Below are 18,562 nucleotides of genomic sequence, written 5' to 3'. Positions count from 1 at the left end.
GTGTAAAATGGGAAATGGATTAGGCTACAATAAGGCTTAAAAATTTGTTTCTGAAGAATGGTATTTCCTAGTCTGTGCAAAATTCCTCACCTGGGATTCCTGGGATCACTTCCTAAATAAATCTTCTGCACCTGAGCCCTCATCTCTGGCTCTATTTTTGAGGGACACACATCGAGACTTCCCCCACCCAAAGCTGCCTCAAAGGCTGGGATTTGAATACTTTTAGGAGGGACTGGGAGGCATTTCTGTGAAAATCTCCTGGGCATTTCCATAGTTCATTTCAGAAAACTATTTCCAAGCTTTTTCCTTGTTGGGAACTCTGCCTTTTCTATTATGTGTCCCTTTCTCTCACTGAAGAAAAAGATAGAGGTTAGGGAGGGTGAGGGACGTGGTGCCTTTCTTTGTTAGTAATTCATGTAAACTTTTTATGATTTAACAGAGAAGTGATAGAGCAAAATTTATTTTAGTTAATGAGGTCAGAGTTATTAGTTTGCAAGACATGGAAATTATATCTTAAGAAGAATATGAATTTATCATATGGACACTTAATAGGAGATCAAAGAAATGAATGTTCTCAGGTCTTCGATTACAGAAGTTTGAATTAAAGCAAGTGGCAGCTTGAAGTGGCAGTTGTCCTTCTCATCCTTCCTGTCGTTGGCTCCAAAGCTCATACTTCTTTTCATCTTTGAAGGCTCCATTCTGGGTTAGGGGCTATTCCAGCTATTGTGGCCAGCCAGAACTTACCCTGGCTTGTGAAATGCCGACAGAATTTGAACAAAATAAAAAGCCAATGAGTGAAAATTTTCTTACTACTGACTCTTCAATATACTCAAGACAGAAGAGGGAACCAATGGACAGTAAATTATTTCTTAACTTTAAAAAAAAATTAAGATAGAATTGACATGTGACATTATTTTTTGAAGAGATGCCTTCGACAAAATAAAATGGTGATGTGCTGTGGAGAGAAGGCTGGGGACAAAAGGGAAAGAAGAGCTGAATTAGGAATCAAGAGACATCTATCTGTGACTCTCCTCACCGCCCAAGCTTTAGCTGTGAGGTCATCGCTCTTTTGTGGCATGAGGATGACATAACTAGTGCCAGATTTGCCTCCCTCCAGGTTTGTATAGCTGGGGACTCTTCAATGAAGAGATAGCTGAATAAAAAGTGGGATCCAGCATGTGTTTGTGGGACACAGCTCGCAAATGACATCCGATGCAAATGGAAGAGGATCACCCTCCTCGTTGGTCATCACTGGGTGGGTGGGGACCTTCTTTTATGCTCCTGGGCATTAAAGATCAACAATCCAGAGATCAGACCTCACCTGGGAAAACAATGAGGTCTGTACCCGGTTTCCCCACTCAGAGCATGGCTGGAACGCATCTCGTGTGATAGAAGAAGGAAGACACCTGCTTTAAAGCACACATGTTTCTGTACATGAGTTGTTTAATAAAATTATACAAATTCTTTCATTTCCACTAATTTGTGGTCACCTTGTGACTGTAATGAAGAGCAGTGGAAAGAACATGAACTTTGGGGTTATATCTTGGGCTCATGGTGCTGGGTCCGAGAGACCCAGACTTTGCAGAGCCTAAAGAAAAACCAGGTATAGGTCAGTGAATTTCTGTGGGACTTAATGTTGTCCAAGTATTTATTATGGAATTGAACTTCTCTGTGAAATTTTTGAACTCTCATTTCTCTGTGAGAATCTACTAGTGGGAGGGGTTTATATTGCTCAAATTAGGGACATTTTTATGTTAATATATATATATATATATGAATTACTTTGATATTAATTATTTTATATTAATTCTAAGATGATTTTGGGGGGTAGGGGAAGCTAAGATGTGCTAAGAGGCGCAATAAAATTTTCTAGAACTCATCCATTTAAACTGGGGCAGCCCCAAACTGGAAGTGGTTAGGAGCATTCCATGGACAGGAACTAGGAGAGAAGCTTTTATAGATGTGGAAGCAATGAAAAGAAATTGTTTGATTGGCTATAGCTTAAGTGGTTGCCTTATTTAGGAAAGCTTAATTGGCTCTTTGGAGTTGGCTGTTCTAAAGTTTCACTTTCTCAGATTTGAGCCACTGACTTTTGTTAGGTCAGCTGCGGGCAAGGTCAAAGCAGCCGGGAGCTGAAGTCATAACCCTCTGCCAAATTAGACCCCTCCCCAGGAGCAAGTCATTCCCCTTTGCTAAATTAGACCTTTCCTTGCCTGACAGAGACTGGGGCCCCTGGCATTTCCCAGAAGAGGCAGCAGACCGCTGGTGCGATAAGCAACTCTGGACACAGCCGCTCGATCTGCGCTGGGGGGCCTGCTCATCTGCCACCTCACTCAGCCAACCCCCACCCCACAAATCGCAGATAAGCCTCCCTTCCTCTATCCTGGGCGCGAATTCACCACCCCGACCGGTGAACCTGGCCCGAGAGCGCAGAATAAAGCACTCACCTTTCTCAACCCGCCTGACTAGACTCCTTATCTCGCCGCAAGCCTTACAACTTTGTCTTGAGTTTGGCTTGCTTGCATATGCTACCAAGGCATTAGAGCCACCCAGGATAATGGCTGCCTCGTTTAACTACTGTCCCAGATGGGTTAATGGCAAGTTTTAAAATAGAATGGGGGAGGGAGAGGAGTTTTTTTGTTTGTGGCCTTCAAGTAAACTTAGCTATAGTCCTGTCCTGGCCCATTTCAGAAGTTTTGGGGAACAAAATATGAAAGTCTCACCTCACCTATCTCAGAGAGGAATAAATATCAGGAAAGAGGCCAACTGAATGAGGTAATGGAATTTTCCTCTAATCCAGGCCCTGGGTTGACTTAAGTATTTTCTGTTAAGTAAGCCCAATGGCTAAGACAGAACTAAGTGGACAGGTTGGGGCTCCTGGGAGCAGGGAAGGGGAGCTCTCAGCATCTCTCCTCACCTTAGAAAGTTTGCTTTTTCCATCTTCTGAGCCTGCAATCTCCACTGTCCTCTACAAGACCAAGGAGCTCTCCAACGACTGGTTAGATACTGAAACACCATCTATGGGTTCTTAATTGGTCACATTCACCAGTGGGTGGGATTCCTGTGCTATACAAGGTTACCTGACCCGGAAGGCTCCTCTCTTCAAGTTTTTCTTTCCATGGGGCTGAAGGGAAGCTGAGACAGGGCAATCCCATTGCAATAGGCTGGATCATCCTGGTTTGCTCTTTATATTTTATCACCTGCATGTTGCATCTTGCAGCAAGAACCTTTGACTCAGTGACCAGCAGGTGTTACGACTGGAATTAAGGGACAATCAACGATTCTTCCTTGATCCTTATGCCGACATTGTGGGTTCCAGACCAACTTCATCAGAGAACCTAGCATTAAGTGTTATGGTCACCCGCTCATTAACCAATGCCTTCATTTGTAATTGATATTCTTCCTTGGTGGATATCTTTTCAGGACTCTCATAAAGACAAGTTCTTATTGACAGTACAGGATTTGGGAAATTTGGCAACCTTAGCTATTAGGGTGACCAACTGTCCTGGTTTGACTTGACTGAGGAGTTTCCTGGGATAGAAGACGTTGCGTGCTAAAACCTGGGAAGTCCCTGACAAGCCACGATGCATTGATCAGCCTAGGCGAAGTGCATCTTATGGCTGTTAAGCTCCACACGGGAATTGAATTTCTTCTCTCTGTGCATCACTGGAAATGTTACTAGCTGTCTTGGAACCTGAAATCCCTCATCTGTAGAAAGGTTTTTATGAATATTTAATGAGACTAAATTAAACTTCCTAGCATATTTCCCGGTCCTTAGTAGTCAGTTTTATTAGTACAGCAGAACATGAAATGATATTCTGAGAAGAAAACACAAACTAGAAGGAATTGGAATACTTTGCTGGGTAAAAGAATTGCAGAAGTTTCCTGAACCCCTTTTTCTTCTCAGCTTTCCATCTTAACCTTAAGCAATACAGGGACGGGACAACGGAATGTATTCCACGCCTGGAATAAACCAGGGGCCACAGATTCAAATAGCTAGAGGAGGCCACACGAGGAATGTGAATGACTGACATGGGATGAACGAGACGTGGCAAACTCCTTGTAAACAGAGAAGGCAACCACGCAGCCCTAACAGATTGTGGACACATGGCAAGAAAGACTCAGTGTGCCAGGTCTTACCAGTTTTTTCTAGAGAAGCCATGTGTATAATTTTTTATAAGGGATCTGCTTATGCTGACATCAAATTTAGAACTTTTAAAACAATGTATGAATCAATCAGGACATTTCATGGGCCTTTAATCCTCTCACTGAATTGCTTGTTTGCACAGAAGAGTGAAACTGGATGTCACAATAAGACAACCAAAGAAAGTTTATTCTACACAGATGGAGTAATCATCCTTATTAAAAGGAACCAAAGTAATTAAATGATGACCAAAAATAAAAGGACATTGTCAGGTTTGGAATTTGGGTTATCTTGTAAATCTAACAAGTCTAAACCTGTGGGGTTGCAAAATTATAAAGGTGGAAGCTGGTACTTTCATGAAGTGCTTGCAAGCATTAGCCGACAGATTTCAAAACAGTCTGAATATTAGTCAGCACAGATCTGCCTGCCAAAAAGGGCGGTGATAAAAGAACATCTGCAGCCCACACAAATACCCCCTGTTGAGTTAAACCCAGAGAGGAAATCAGCTCCAAAAGTTGCAGAAGGCAAAGAAGCTGATACAGCAGAGTTTTACATGAAACGGTTCAAGACTTTCTCCATGGGGGAAACTGCTTTCAAAGAGCCAGCAGCTCCTGATACATTTCATGCTTGACCTCTAGCTTTTGGTGACAAGACCTTCTGAGGAGTATTTAGACTCATCCTACTCAGTGAATCACTTATACTACATAAACTGAATGTTAATTCTGTCAAGTATGGGGATACTAAGTGATAAATGCTCCTGAGTTAAAATAATTTCATGAAATGATGAAAAACCTCACTGAACCCTGGGATGAATCTAATTGCACTGTAGGAACAATAAGGCAAACAAATCATAATCATTGCTAAGAAAGCAGCAGAGCCCACAGTAGTATCATCTTGAACTTTTCCATTTTCCAAAAAGCATAAAAATGTGAATTCTCACCGAAGCAGCCCGCCAAACGGAAGATGATGAGAAGAATCATCATTTCTGTGGTCTGACTGGTGATGCTGGAGCCTGCATTGCTGGTGGCAGACTGACCCTCAGTGAAGAATACTGTCCTGCCACAGGACAGAGGAGGTTTGTCACTGACTGCAGCTTTCTGTGGGTCCTGACTGTGCCAAACGTGCTACAAAGAGAAATCCACATATATGACATTATTGAGGATGACAATGATTTCTTCCTTCCAAGATACGTGTTTCTTTTCTTTTATTGACTTAACATATCCAAATAACATAGCTGTAGAGATGGGGACAGAATTTTCTTTTTGTCTTTTGCTTTAATTTATTCTTGTTAAAAGAAAAACAATTGATCCAGAGTTTAAATGCTGCTCTTGTGACTACCCGTTATATAAAGCCAAACAAAGAGAGTCATATACTAAATTCTTTCTTCTTGACTTACAAAAAAGGGAAAACACCTTTGAAATCATTTCAGGTCAAACCAGAGCTATCAATCCCCAGCACAGTGGTAGGCTTTGGTGGAGAAGAAAAATCTCACACGTGAGTGAGGCTATGATTCAGGAAATGGCTTTGTGAACTTAGAAAATATTGCTGATGTATGGTGATCTGTTTTACTACTAATCTACAATTCACCAGCTAGGCAGCCTAAGGAGAATTGTTTGAAACAATGAGATCATGTTTGTTCTCAAGATCTCAGGATCCTTGCTTGGAGGTTTGTCCAACGTGAAAGACAATTTCCTGGAGTGAATTGTGTTAAGATAGTAGTAGCCCATTAGGACACCACACTCCGGAGTTCAAAAAGAGACAGGGCCACTTTAAGAGAGAAACAGGAAGTTGTAACTAGAAGCCATCTGAATGCTAAGCCCAGGCAGAATGCACACAGGGCAGCAACTTAAGTGGCCGTGTTTATTCTGAAGCCCTCAGGCAGCCAGGCTGCCCTAGGCAAATCTGGATAAAAATAACCCTTTTCTAGGTTTTTAGTTAAGGAATCCTAAGAAGACCTGCGAATGGAGAGACAACAAGTGTCAGAGAAGGACAGGTATCAGTTTCAACACGAGGGAGCAGTGGAGCTGCTTGTCTTTAATTTTTTGCTCATCCTTACCATTTTGACAATCTGGTTATTTAAAAATCATCGATTCCGCTTCTTACATGAGACCGGAGGGGCGATGGTGTACGGTGAGTGCAGAAATTGTAGGATTGATGTGAAACTTGTTGCTTGGGTGTAATTAGAGACTTGTACTCAGATGGCAAAGTACCGAAACTGGAGAAAATGTGTTGATTGAAAAGTCATTAGCTTGATGAAAGGTGCTGTAGCATAATGAATGCTCATCTCTTTTCAGAGGAGCTGTCGAAATTTACCTTGTCACAAGTGTAAATGTCACAGTCCTGTTCTCGGGCAGCAGCCCAGAACTGGAGTCTGTTGACAGATGCAGTCCATTGTGATGTGAGGAGCCAAACTGGGAGCTGTTTGTGTTTGTAACATAGACTTTGAAAAGTGATGGTTCTGCAGCCACTGAGCTCAGCATTCTCTAACAGGTGGGACTGATGGGCATTAGAAAATTCCAGGAAAAATAACATCATTAAACTGTCTGAAGTAAATCCTCTCAAGTCAACTAGTTTTCAAGAAGAAAATTGGCAGAAATGTACCCCACCCCTTCTAATGGAATAATTGTGCCCAAATACATTTGAATTATGTGAGCAGTGTTTTATTTTCTTATAATACACAAGAGTTTCTTTATTTTTCTTTGTACTTTTAATTTCTTAGACTGATTTCAGACTTTCTAATTTGTATTGACATCACTAGTATTATTTGTTAAGTACCTTTCTTTGGTGGGGGGGAGGGACTGTGGAAATGCATTTAGCATCTTAATCTCCCAAAGTGTTGCCCTTCCTGTGTAATTTACCATGTCATTCCTTGCAGAATTTTTTTTTTAATTTATTGGGGTGACAATTGTTAGTAAAATTACATAGATTTCAGGTGTACAATTCTGTATTACATCATCTATAAATCCCATTGTGTTCACCACCCAGAGTCAGTTCTCCTTCCATCAACATATATTTGATCCCCCTTAACCCTCATCGTCCACCCCCCTCTACCCCCTTACCCTCTGGTAACCACTAAACTAGTGTCTGTGTCTGTGAGTTTTTGTTTCTCATTTGTTTGTCTTGTTCTTTTGTTGTGTTTGGTTTATATACCACATATCAGTGAAATCATAGGGTTCTCTGCTTTTTCTGTCTGACTTATTTAGCTTAGTATTATACTCTCAAGATCCATCCATGTTGTCACAAATGTTCCTATACTGTCTTTTCTTACCGCCGAATAGTATTACATTGTGTATATATACCACAACTTCTTTATCCATTCATCTATCGAAGGACATTTTGGTTGTTTCCATGTCTTGGCCACCGTAAACAAAGCTGCAATGAACATTGGAGCACACTTGTCTTCATGGATAAATGTTTTCAGATTTTTTGGGTAGATACCCAGGAGAGGGATTGCTGGGTCATATGGTAATTCTATTCGTAATTTTTTGAGGAACCTCCACACTGCCTTCCATAGTGGGTGCACCAGTCTGCATCCCCATCTACAGTGTACGAGGGTTCCTTTTTCCCCACAGCCTCTCCAACACTTGTTACTATTTGTCTTGTTGATAGTAGCCATTCTGACTGGGGTGAGGTGATATCTCATTGTGGTTTCTATTTGCATTTCTCTGATGATTAGTGATGTTGAGCATTTTTTCATATGTCTATTTGCCATTTGTATGTCCTCTTTGGAGAAATGTCTCTTCAGGTCGTCTGCCCATTTTTCTTTTTGTTTTTTTTTTGACATTCTTTTTTTTTTTTTTTAATTTATTTATTGGGGTGACAATTGTTAGTGAAATTACATAATTTCAGGTGTACAATTCCGTATTACATCACCAATAAATCCCATTGTGTGTTCACCACCCAGAGTCAGTTCTCCTTCCATCACCATATATTTGATCCCCCATACCCTCATCTCCGACCCCCCACCCCCCTTACTATTGGGTTGCTTGTTTTGTTGTTGAGTTTCATGAGTTCCTTGTATATTTTGGATATTAGCCCCTTATCGGAGGCACTGTTTGCAAAAATCGTCTCCCATTCAGTCGGTTGCCTCTTTATTTTGTCAATAGTTTCTTTTGCTGTGCAGAAGATTTTAAGTTTCATATAGTCCCATTTGTTTATTTTAGCTTTTACTTCCATTGCCTTTGGAGTCAAAATTATAAAATGCTCTTTGAACCCAAGGTCTGTAAGTTTAGTACTTATGTTTTCTTCTATGCAGTTTATTGTGTCAGGTCGATGCTTAAGTCTTTGATCCATTTTGAATTAATTTTGGTACATGGTGACAGATAGCAGTTCAGTTTCATTCTTTTGCAAGTGGCTTTCCAATTCTCCCAGCACCATTTATTGAAGAGGCTGTCTTTTCTCCATTGTATGTTTTTTGATTCTTTGTCAAAAATTATCTGCCCGTATTTATGTGGTTTTATTTCTGGGTTCTCAATTCTATTCCATTGGTCTATGTGTCTGTTTTTCTGCCAATACCATTCTGTTTTGATTATTGTAGCCCTGTAGTATAAGCTTAAGTCAGGAAGTGTGATACCTCCAGTATTGTTCTTTTTTCTTAAGATTGCTTTGGCTATTCGGGGTTATTTGTGGTTCCAAACAAGTCTGATGATTTTTTGTTCGATTTCTTTTTAAAAATACCATTGGGATTTTGATGGGGATTGCATTAAAACGGTATATTGCTTTGGGTAATATGGCCATTTTAACTATGTTGATTCTTCCAATCCATGAGCACAGAATGTCTTTCCATTTCTTTATGCCTTCTTCAATTTCTTTCAAAAATGTCTTATAGTTTTCAGCATTTAGGTCCTTCACATCCTTGGTTAAGTTTATGCCTAGGTATTTTATTCTTGTTGCTGCAATTGCAAAAGGAATTGTTTTTTGTATTTCTTTTTCTGAGATTTCATTGTTAGTATATAGGAATGCAATGGACTTTTGTACATTGATATTGTAGCCAGCAACTTGACTGTATTCGTTGATTGTTTCTAGTAGCTTTTTGGTGGAGTCATTAGGGTTTTCTATATATAGCATCATGTCATCTGCAAACAGTGATAATTTAACTTCTTCATTGCCAATTTGGATGCCTTTTATTTCTTTCTCTTGCCTGATGGCTCTGGCACGGACTTCCAACACTATGTTGAAAAGCAGAGGTGATAGGGGACAGCCCTGTCGTGTTCCTGAATGTAGAGCAAAGGGATTCAGTTTTTCACCATTAATTATGAGATTAGCTGAGGGCTTGTCATATATGGTCTGTATTATGTTAAGGTATTTTCCTCGTATACCTATTTTATTAAGTGTTTTAATTATAAATGGATGTTGTATCTTGTCAAATGCTTTTTCTGCATCAACTGATATAATCATATGATTTTTGTCCTTTCTTTTGTTTATGTGATGTATCACACTGATGGATTTGCGGATGTTGAACCATCCTTGTGCCGCGGGGATGTACCTCACTTGGTCATGATGAATAATCTTTTTAATGCATTGTTGTATTCGATTTGCTAGAATTTTGTTTAGCAGTTTTGCATCTGTGTTTATCAGAGATATTGGTCTGTAGTTTTCTTTTTCTGTGTTGTCCTTACCAGGTTTTAGTATCAGGGTAATGTTGGCCTCATAAAATGAGTTAGGGAGTACTGACTCTTCTTCAATTTTTTGGAAGAGTTTGAGCAGGATTGGTATTAGATCTTCTTTGAAGGTTTGGTAGAATTCACTAGTGAAGCCATCTGGTCCTGGACTTTTGCTTTTGTGGAGGTTTTGGGTGACTGATTCAATTTCGTTACTGGTGATCGGTCTGTTTAGATTTTCCAGTTCTTCATGGTTCAGCCTGGGAAGGCTATATGTTTCTAAGAACTTGTCCATTTCTTCTAGGTTATTGAATTTGGTGCCATATAGTCCTTCATAGTATTCTTGGATGATCCTTTGTATTTCTGTGGTGTCTGTGACAACTTCCCCTTTTTCATTTCTGATTTTGTTAATTAGTGTCTTCGCGTTTTATCTTAGTGAGTCTAACCAAGGGTTTGTCAATTTTGTTAATCTTTTCAAAGAACGAGCTCTTTGTCACATTAATTTTTCTATTGTCTTTTTGTTCTCTATTTCATTTAGTTCTGCTCTGATTTTTGTTATTTCCTTTCTTCTGCTGATTTTGGGTTTCACCTGTTCTTCTTTTTCTAGTTCTTTGAGGTTTAACATGAGGTTATCTATTTGGGATTTTTCTTGTTTCTTGAGATAGGCCTGTAACAATATAAATTTCCCTCGTAAAACTGCTTTCGCCGCATCCCAAAAATTTTGGTAGGATGTATTTTCATTGTCATTTGTTTCTATATATCTTTTGATCTCTCCTCTAATTTCTTCTTTGACTCAGTCGTTCTTTAAAAGTATGTTGTTTAATCTCCATGTATTTGTGTATTTTCCTGCTTTCTTTTTGCAGTTGATATCCAATTTCCAAGCCTTGTGATCAGAAAATATGCTTGGTATGATTTCAATCTTCTTAAATTTGCTGGGGCCGATTTTATGTCCCAATATATGGTCTGTCCTTGAGAATGTTCCGTGTACACTAGAAAAAAATGTATAGTCTGATGTTTTAGGATGAAGTGCTCTATATATGTCAATTATGTCCATTTCATCTAATGTGTCATTTAGGGCTGCTATTTCGTTATTTATTTCCTGTTTGGATGATCTATCCATAGCTGTCAATGATGTATCTAAGTCCCCTACTATAATTGTGTTTTGGTCAATTTCTCCCTTTAGTTCTGTTAGTAGTTGCTTGGTATATTTTGGTGCTCCCTGATTGGGGGCATAAATATTGATGACTGTTATGTCTTCTTGTTGTATAGTCCCCTTTACCATTATGAAATGTCCATCTTTGTCTCTTGTTATCATTTTCATCCTGAAGTCTGTTTCATCTGATATCATTATGGCTACACCTGATTTTCTCTGGGTACCATTTGCTTGGAGTGTCAATTTCACCCTTTCACTTTGAATCTATGCTTGTCCTTGTAGCTGAGATGTGTCTCTTGGAGACAGCATATGGTAGGGTTTAGTTTTCTGATCCAATCTGTTACTCTGTGCCTTTTTATTTGTGATTTCAGTCCATTTACATTTAGGGTGATTATTGATACGTGAGGATTTCCTGTCATTCTATCTTTAGTTTTCTGGTAAGGCTGTGTCTCCATTGTTTCTTTGCCTTTTTTGTGGTTGTCTATTATTTTTGTGTGGTGGTATTCTATGATGTTTCCTCTGTTTCTTCTTTTATTACAGCATATATTTCAGTTCTGAATTTTTTTTGAGTGGTTACCCTTAAGTTTATGTAAAAGAAAGTTTGATATTTAGAGTATTCTATTTTCTTCAGCACGCTTACTTTCTTCATTCCCATATTCCGATTCAAGCCTTACTCTCCCCCTTTTTATGTTTTGGTTGCCACAAATTGTTCCTGTTCATGGTGGTCGAATAGCCTCCTTTAGTATTTCTTATAGTATAGGTCGTGTATTAGAAAGTTCCCTCAGCTTCTGTATGTCTGGAAAGGTCTTTATTCCTCCTTCATATCTAAAGGATATCTTTGCTGGATATATTATTCTTGGCTCATAATTTCTCTCTTTCAGTAATTTGAATATTTCGTTCCACTCCCTCCTAACTTGTCGAGTTTCTGCTGAAAAATCTGATGATAATTTATTGGGCTTTCCTTTGTAGGTGACCTCTTCTTTTCCCTGGCTGCCTGAGGATTCTTTCTTTGTCATTGATTTTAGACAGCTTCAATACAATGTGCCTTGGAGAAGGCCTGTTGGGATTGAGGTAATTAGGTGTTCTATTTGCTTCTTGGATTCGAGGATCCAGTTCTGTCCACAAGTTTGGGAAGTTCTCATCAACTATTTGTTTGAATATATTCTCTGTTCCCTTCTCTCTTTTTTCTCCTTCTGGTATGCCCATTATTTTTATATTGCTCTTTCTGATGGAGTCAGAAAGTTCTTGTAGAGTTCTTTCATATCTTTCAAGTCTCAAGTCTCTTTCTTCTTCCATCCGTGTCATTTCCAGGTTTCTATCATCGATGTCACTGATTCTTTCCTCCATCTGGTCAACTCTACCTAAGCTGGCTATTTCATTCTTAATTTCTTCTATTGAGTTCTTAATCTCCAGAAATTCTATTTGGTTCTTTTTTAAAATTTCAATCTCTTTTGTAAAATGCTCATGTTGTTCTTTGATTTGTTTCTGAGTTCATTAAACTGCCTTTCTGTGTTTCCTTGCATCTCGTTGAGTGTTTTCAGAACTCCAATCTTGAATTCTCCGTCATTTAAGTCACATATTTCTATATCTTTAAGTTCATTTTCTGGAGACTTTTCACTTTCTTTCTTAGCTGTCTGGTTCCCTTGCTTATTCATGGCAATTACTAATTTATTGTTTCCCTTCCTAGACATCTATAGGAGTGGCTTCTGCAACACATTGATAGGAAGAGGTATTTCTTTTGTTTTCCAGTACTTGTTGGTAGAATGTTTTATTTTCTCTCCGACTGCAGTCTTTTTTCTCTCTCTCATATGGTAGTGCTGTGTTTTCTGTGTACTATTCCAGTTTCTCACACAATGAGGGGGTTCCCTGGGAGACTGGGTTCTCCTCTGTTAATAGTTCGCCTGGGTCACAGGGCGCAGTGTCTGTGTGGGTATGTGGAGAGCTTTGGAAGTTCCAAAGCTCTTCCTGCACCAGATTCGGAGCCTGTATGTTTCAGCCGTTCTGTTTACTCCCCTTGCAGAAATTTTAATGTAATAAAATGTGACAGAAATTACCCAGGCTGTACCCTCATCTTTGAAAGTAAGATGCAGGACACCAATAGTTTTAAAACTGATATTGCTGATGAAATAATTTACTTTACCCTGTTTATCTCAGCCTGATAATGGATAAGAACCTTGGAAACAATGGAAACAGGTGAGGCATTGCTAAAATTCATACCGAGGAATATACTTTGAGTGTATTTCGCTTCCCTCATTTTGGAAGTCCTGAAGCCTTTTACATCCCTGAGGTTCAGGGAATGGTGTCATTGCACATTGTATGCTGACACATGGTGTCCTGATGATAACAATGTATAGTAGTGATGATTGGAGACCACAAGAAATGCTTTGCCTTAACTGGATCCCACTGTGAGGTATTTAGGCCAGGACACAGAAGTTTCAGGCTGAGCAGTGTGATTTCTTTCAGGAGACTGCTGTGCTGATCCATTCAGAGCATAGAGTTAAATTCCTTTGTGTTGAGGGTCTTAAATCGCAGGACAGAACTCTCACTTGAGGGGGAAAAGTCACAGACAGGTTGAAGAGAAGCAGTCAAACAGAAAGGAAGTGATGTCTTCAAATGTAAAGCCAAGGCTCTAGTCGCTTGCCCTTCTCCATCATCAGCGGACCAGTGGCTTTCTCTGACGTGCCTAATAAATAACCAGTGAGGAAATGGGATGTAATCTGAGAAGCCAGAAACAATGGAATCCTTGACATTAAATAAAAGGGCTAGCTATGGTTTAGCAAAACAGCACAGACTTTAAAATTATGAATCTTTATTAAAGGGAAAGATTTCTTCACAGCCCTGAATTTGATTGAACTATGACTCATTTACCAATTTCAGTTTATCTACGATGGAGATACTGTACTGTAAGGCTTTTGATTAAATCTCGTGACCTACTAAAATCAAAACATTTTACTCACAACGCATAAATGTATAACTTTCATTTGGAACCTGAAAATTTTCAAATTACCTTTAATCTCCAAAAACTCCATGAAAGTTGAAGTTGTGGTGGACTCACAAATTACAAGTATTAGTGTACTGCACAATAGCTGAGAGGGCAGTTCTCTAAAGGGATATTCTTAAAGCAGTTTAGGCTTAAGGTTTGTGACAGTGGTATTAAGTTGAGCTGTCTGATTTCTGTTCTTTCACAATTTATTTTTATGTGAAAGCTGTTGAAAACAAGTTCTGAAACTGCAATGTTAAAGTTTTATAAAAATTATGAAGACATGCATATATATGAGTATGTATCACTTACTATTATTCCACTACTAGAATTTTGATTATCCTTGAGTTATCTTGAACTGTATCAATCAATGGAAAGACTTTTCTTTTAGTTTTGTTTAATTCTTTTTGGTGTTGGCATAGAATTATAATTGTTGGAATATAAGAGGATTTTAGAGGTTACCTTCTCCAGTCCTCTCATTATACAGAGGAAGAAACTGAATCTCAAAGAAGCAAAGTAACTTCCTCAAAACTGAACAGCCACTCCTAGCAATGTCCATGTGCTTTTGCTCATCCTCATGTCTAATAAGGTCATGTTTATCTTAGAAGAGCCCTCACTGATTGTCTCTTAAACAGTCCATATGGAAGGTGTTAGTGATGTCTCAATTTCTTCTGCAGGGGTGATTGAAATGTTATATATGAAATGTTTATTAGGGTAATAAGTGATGTAATAAGTTAATCTGAAATTACAACAGAGAAACAAGATGGGACATTCTAATAAACATTTTCAAATGATAAAGGGAAACGCGATGCCAAATGAATACATTGCTTAGTAGCTATGAATGAATTTGAAATTCATAGATAGGGAAGTAGCCTTAGAGAGCGTAAGTTTAATATTCTCATTTCACAGGTGAGAAAACAAAGACTTAGAGAGGTAGAGTTTATGAAATTAGTCAGCTGCTGAGCTGAGATTCATTCTCCATCTCTAAAAGATGCCCAAGATATTTTAAAATAAGTCAGTTCTCTCAACAGTCGCCTTGGAGAAAGGCTGTGTCTGTGAGACCCAGGTGCATCTTCATATTATTTGTGCTTTCAGGAGTAGTCAAATCAATTCTATTTTCTAGGAAGTCCAAGAGTGAAATTTCAGAATAAGACTATGCAAATCCCTTCCTCATCAGAGGATGAAACGCATGGTTATTGTGGGGTCCTGCTGGCGTCATGGTGATAATCAATGGGTAAGAAAGGAAACAAAACATGGTTAAAATGTAAACTTTTAAGAGTTTCTTTAGGAGATGAACATTTCAGAGTAAACTGTGCCTCTGTGATCTCCATCCTACAGATAGATACACTTGTGATGAAACGTCTTCTAAGATGTTGCCATCCTGTGTCTAATGCTTATCAGAATGTGGCTAACAGCTCCTTTCCTCAGCTGACCACTGCGCCTGCTCTCACCAGCTCTTTGTAAACTGTCATTTTCCTCTGTATCAAGAACTATACGTATTTTCTAAAATAGCGAATTTCCTGTAACAGCCCTGTCTGCCACCTGCCTTTCTGCTGTTATTCCATTGATGTTTTTCAAATATCTTTTAGAAGGCATAATAGGTGTTCATGCATTTTACAGGGACTCCAATTAGAACGTTCTAGGGAGGAGGGCCTCACGATATGAGCAGTTACAGTAAACTGACAGAGTAAGTGATCAGAACTTTTAATTCCTCTTTTACTTATTGTTAGAAACAATTTCCAAGTTGTAAACCTTAAAATAGGTGCTTTGCTTGGTTGGACTCTGTTCTTTGGAGATGAATCTGCTGCTTCAAATACAAATAATCCACTCTATGAAAATTAGCGTTTCTTTTGGTATTAAGGGTCACAGGCTGCTTTTAAAATTAACGGCAGAGTTATATCAATATTTTTGCCTCACTGGGAACAATAATGTGTAATTGTGTCTCGTGACATTCTATGGCTCTCATTATTTCAAAATTGAAGGACTAGAATCCATAACTGGTGTAAAATATGAGCCATGGTCATGTTCATTTAAATTGGACTAAAAGCTTAAGTGACTATTAATGGCCAGAATATTGATTGACAGCAGCTGGTGCACTTAGCGCTGCCCACTCAGGAGCCTACATCCCCTGCTCTTGCTCATAAAAGAAAAGTTGCTCCTTGTTTCCTGCAGCATTAGAATTTCATTCCACTGCACTGGGGCCCCCACGTGAGGGTTGGGATCTTGGGGCCAGAACAATTTAACCTCTTAGAATTCTGCCTCCCATCTGAGGGCCTCTCATTATACTCACAGCCTCATAAGTTCTGTGGAAATATTGCTCACTATTTAGTGGGTAGAAGTGAAATTTAAAGCCACAGACTTTAGATTTTGATTTCATTAAACTATTTCATATTAAATTATTAAATTATGCCTGATCCTCCAAGTATGCCTACCAGTTTAATGGGACCAATTTAGGTCACTCCACAGCATGTTTTTCTGATGCTGTAAAGAAAAATAGTTACATAGTGAATCACCAAGGTTTTAAAAGCTATCTTTCTGTAAAAATCACAAGGCATCTATTTCATCTTAGCAGTGCTCGAGGTTCCCGAGGATAAAACCAGGTTGTTGGACGTGGTGTGGCCCCACTTTACTGATCCATTTCATTCTGCTTTAGTCTAGCCTGCTCCCGCTTGCTGACTGCCAGGCCACAGGCCAGGCTAACTACAGCTTCCCGCCCTTCCCCCTACCTGCAGGTCCTCCTACAGGCTTTGACTTCTGCAAATGTGGCATGCTTTACAGAGAAAGCACTGGATCCTCTCTCGGGGATTTGGGTTTTGAAATCCTGATGATTTTCTTTTTTTTTTTTTTCAGTAGCTAGATGCATTAATTTGGGCAAGTGACTTAACCTCTGGCCTTACTTTGCTCATTTATAAGATGACAAAGAAAGGAAATAGATATCACTAACCTGTCTTGCGACTGCAAACGTCTTTCAAAATTCAGGCCAAGACTGACTTCAGCCATCAGGCATCTCTCAGCGCTTCCAACCCAAGCCAGTAGCTTTCCTCCCAGAATCCTGTCAGCATATAATGATATCCAGTCCTTTTTCCCAACGGGATTTCCGTTAGTGTCATTTCACCACTCTTAGTTCTTTGGACCCTGCTCTGATTCTGAGTGTTCAGTAAATCCTGTTGAATTTTTCTCGGAAAGGTGAGGAGAGCAAGTTATGCCATCAGAACAGTAAGTGCTGCTCCGGGTTCGGGGCTTTGAGGTTGGATGCCTGTCCTGTGAAGATTGGGGTGGCTCTGCTTCGATTGGAAGGGCTCTGCAGGAAAGGTACTTAGGGTTAAGAGCCCAGTGAACTAAACTTGCTCTTCCTTTTAACATAAAAAGTATCGATTTTAAGGAGTTTCAGAGATCAGGGCAAGGTTTTCCATGCTGTAAAGTGCTAGCCAAAGGAAGATTGAAAAAGTGGGACAATCAGAGGTATATTGCTCTCTTAGATTTTTAAAAGTCAGTTTTAAGAAAATAACCTCCCACATAGTCTGCTGTGCTTCTGATTCCTTAAGGACCTACAGAGGAAGAAGCCCTTCAAGCAAACTGCAGTGAGGCCTCAAAGAATCCCCTCTCATCAAGAAAATGAATTTATAATTCAAACTATTTAGAGAGATCATATGTCTAGTCTAAATTGAATTCAAATTATGTGTTTTGAAAAGTGCAGACATGAGGAACCAACATTTGTTAACATCCTTCACAACAACCATTTTTTAGATAGGGAAACTGAGGCATCAAACAACTAAATAACAATAACTTGTCCAAGGTCACACATTTCTAAATGTCCCACTGGGACTTAAACCTTGAAAGTTTGACTCTATACGACCACCAGGTGTCACAATCCTGGGTGTGTTTATGTGTGCATGTGTGTATTGGGGGGAGGTATTAACCATTGTCATGTTACAAATGAGGAAACTGACACCCAGAAACATAAAGTAACTTGCTGTCCTGACCCGCGGGACACTACACGAGGGACCCCGAAGCACCTAGAAGGGAGGAAAATGGGAGACACAAAGACTGGAGACAAGACAGGAGTTCTGATCAAGTCTCTCTTTATTGCAGCTCAATCATGGGTTATATACATTCTTTTGCTGGGTGGAGGGGCATTAACATAAGAAGGGTTGCCGCGGGCTAGAGGTCTTAAGCCATCCGGACACCCCCTACAGAAATGTGGGTGTTATCTAAAGACCCAAGTAACTTCCTCTATCTCATGCTTCTCAGTCATGTGATGGTGCCTTACAGGCACCCGCCCTCTACAACTTGCTGGTAACCTATAGGTCCGAGCTTCAAACCCAGGGCCAGAAAACCCATGTTCTTTCACCTTTATGTGTATTCTAGATGAGTTACTGTTAATTAGTAAATGTCTGCTTTGTGCCAGGTGATGGTGCCTAGGGAAGTTTACAAAGAAAGCTAGAGACTGAGATATCTATGTATAGATTATTGCTAATCCTCACTACATCCATGTAAAACAGGCACGATGACCTTTAGTTTGCTTATAAGACATTGAAACTCAGAAAATTTACAGCTTGGCCAAGGCTGCACAGCATAATGGGCAAGAACTCCATTTTTGAAAGCGAGTGCTCTCAAACTTTGGCCCTAGTTGTCTCCTCATCAGCGTCAGCTCTTAATATGTAACTCTCTCCTGAAGGCAGGTG

At 39.5% G+C, this 18,562-nt stretch overlaps 1 protein-coding gene across 2 annotated transcripts in view; it reads left to right on the top strand.

Moving 5' to 3' along the window:
* Positions 1 to 5,919: 5,919 nt before the first annotated feature.
* Positions 5,920 to 18,562, top strand: part of SLC9A9 (solute carrier family 9 member A9) — a 571,800-nt gene continuing 559,157 nt past the window's right edge. For both annotated transcript variants that reach the window (XM_081066979.1, XM_081066980.1), the window contains exon 1: positions 5,920 to 6,274. In XM_081066979.1, coding sequence (XP_080923105.1) covers positions 6,106 to 6,274 — 169 coding nt within the window. In that variant the 5' untranslated portion in view covers positions 5,920 to 6,105. The remainder of the gene's footprint in view (positions 6,275 to 18,562) is intronic.

Source organism: Rhinolophus hipposideros (assembly GCF_964194185.1).
Source record: "Rhinolophus hipposideros genome assembly, chromosome: 2".
NCBI classification, from domain to species: Eukaryota; Metazoa; Chordata; class Mammalia; order Chiroptera; family Rhinolophidae; genus Rhinolophus; species Rhinolophus hipposideros.
This window is presented reverse-complemented; position numbering and strand designations above follow the sequence as displayed.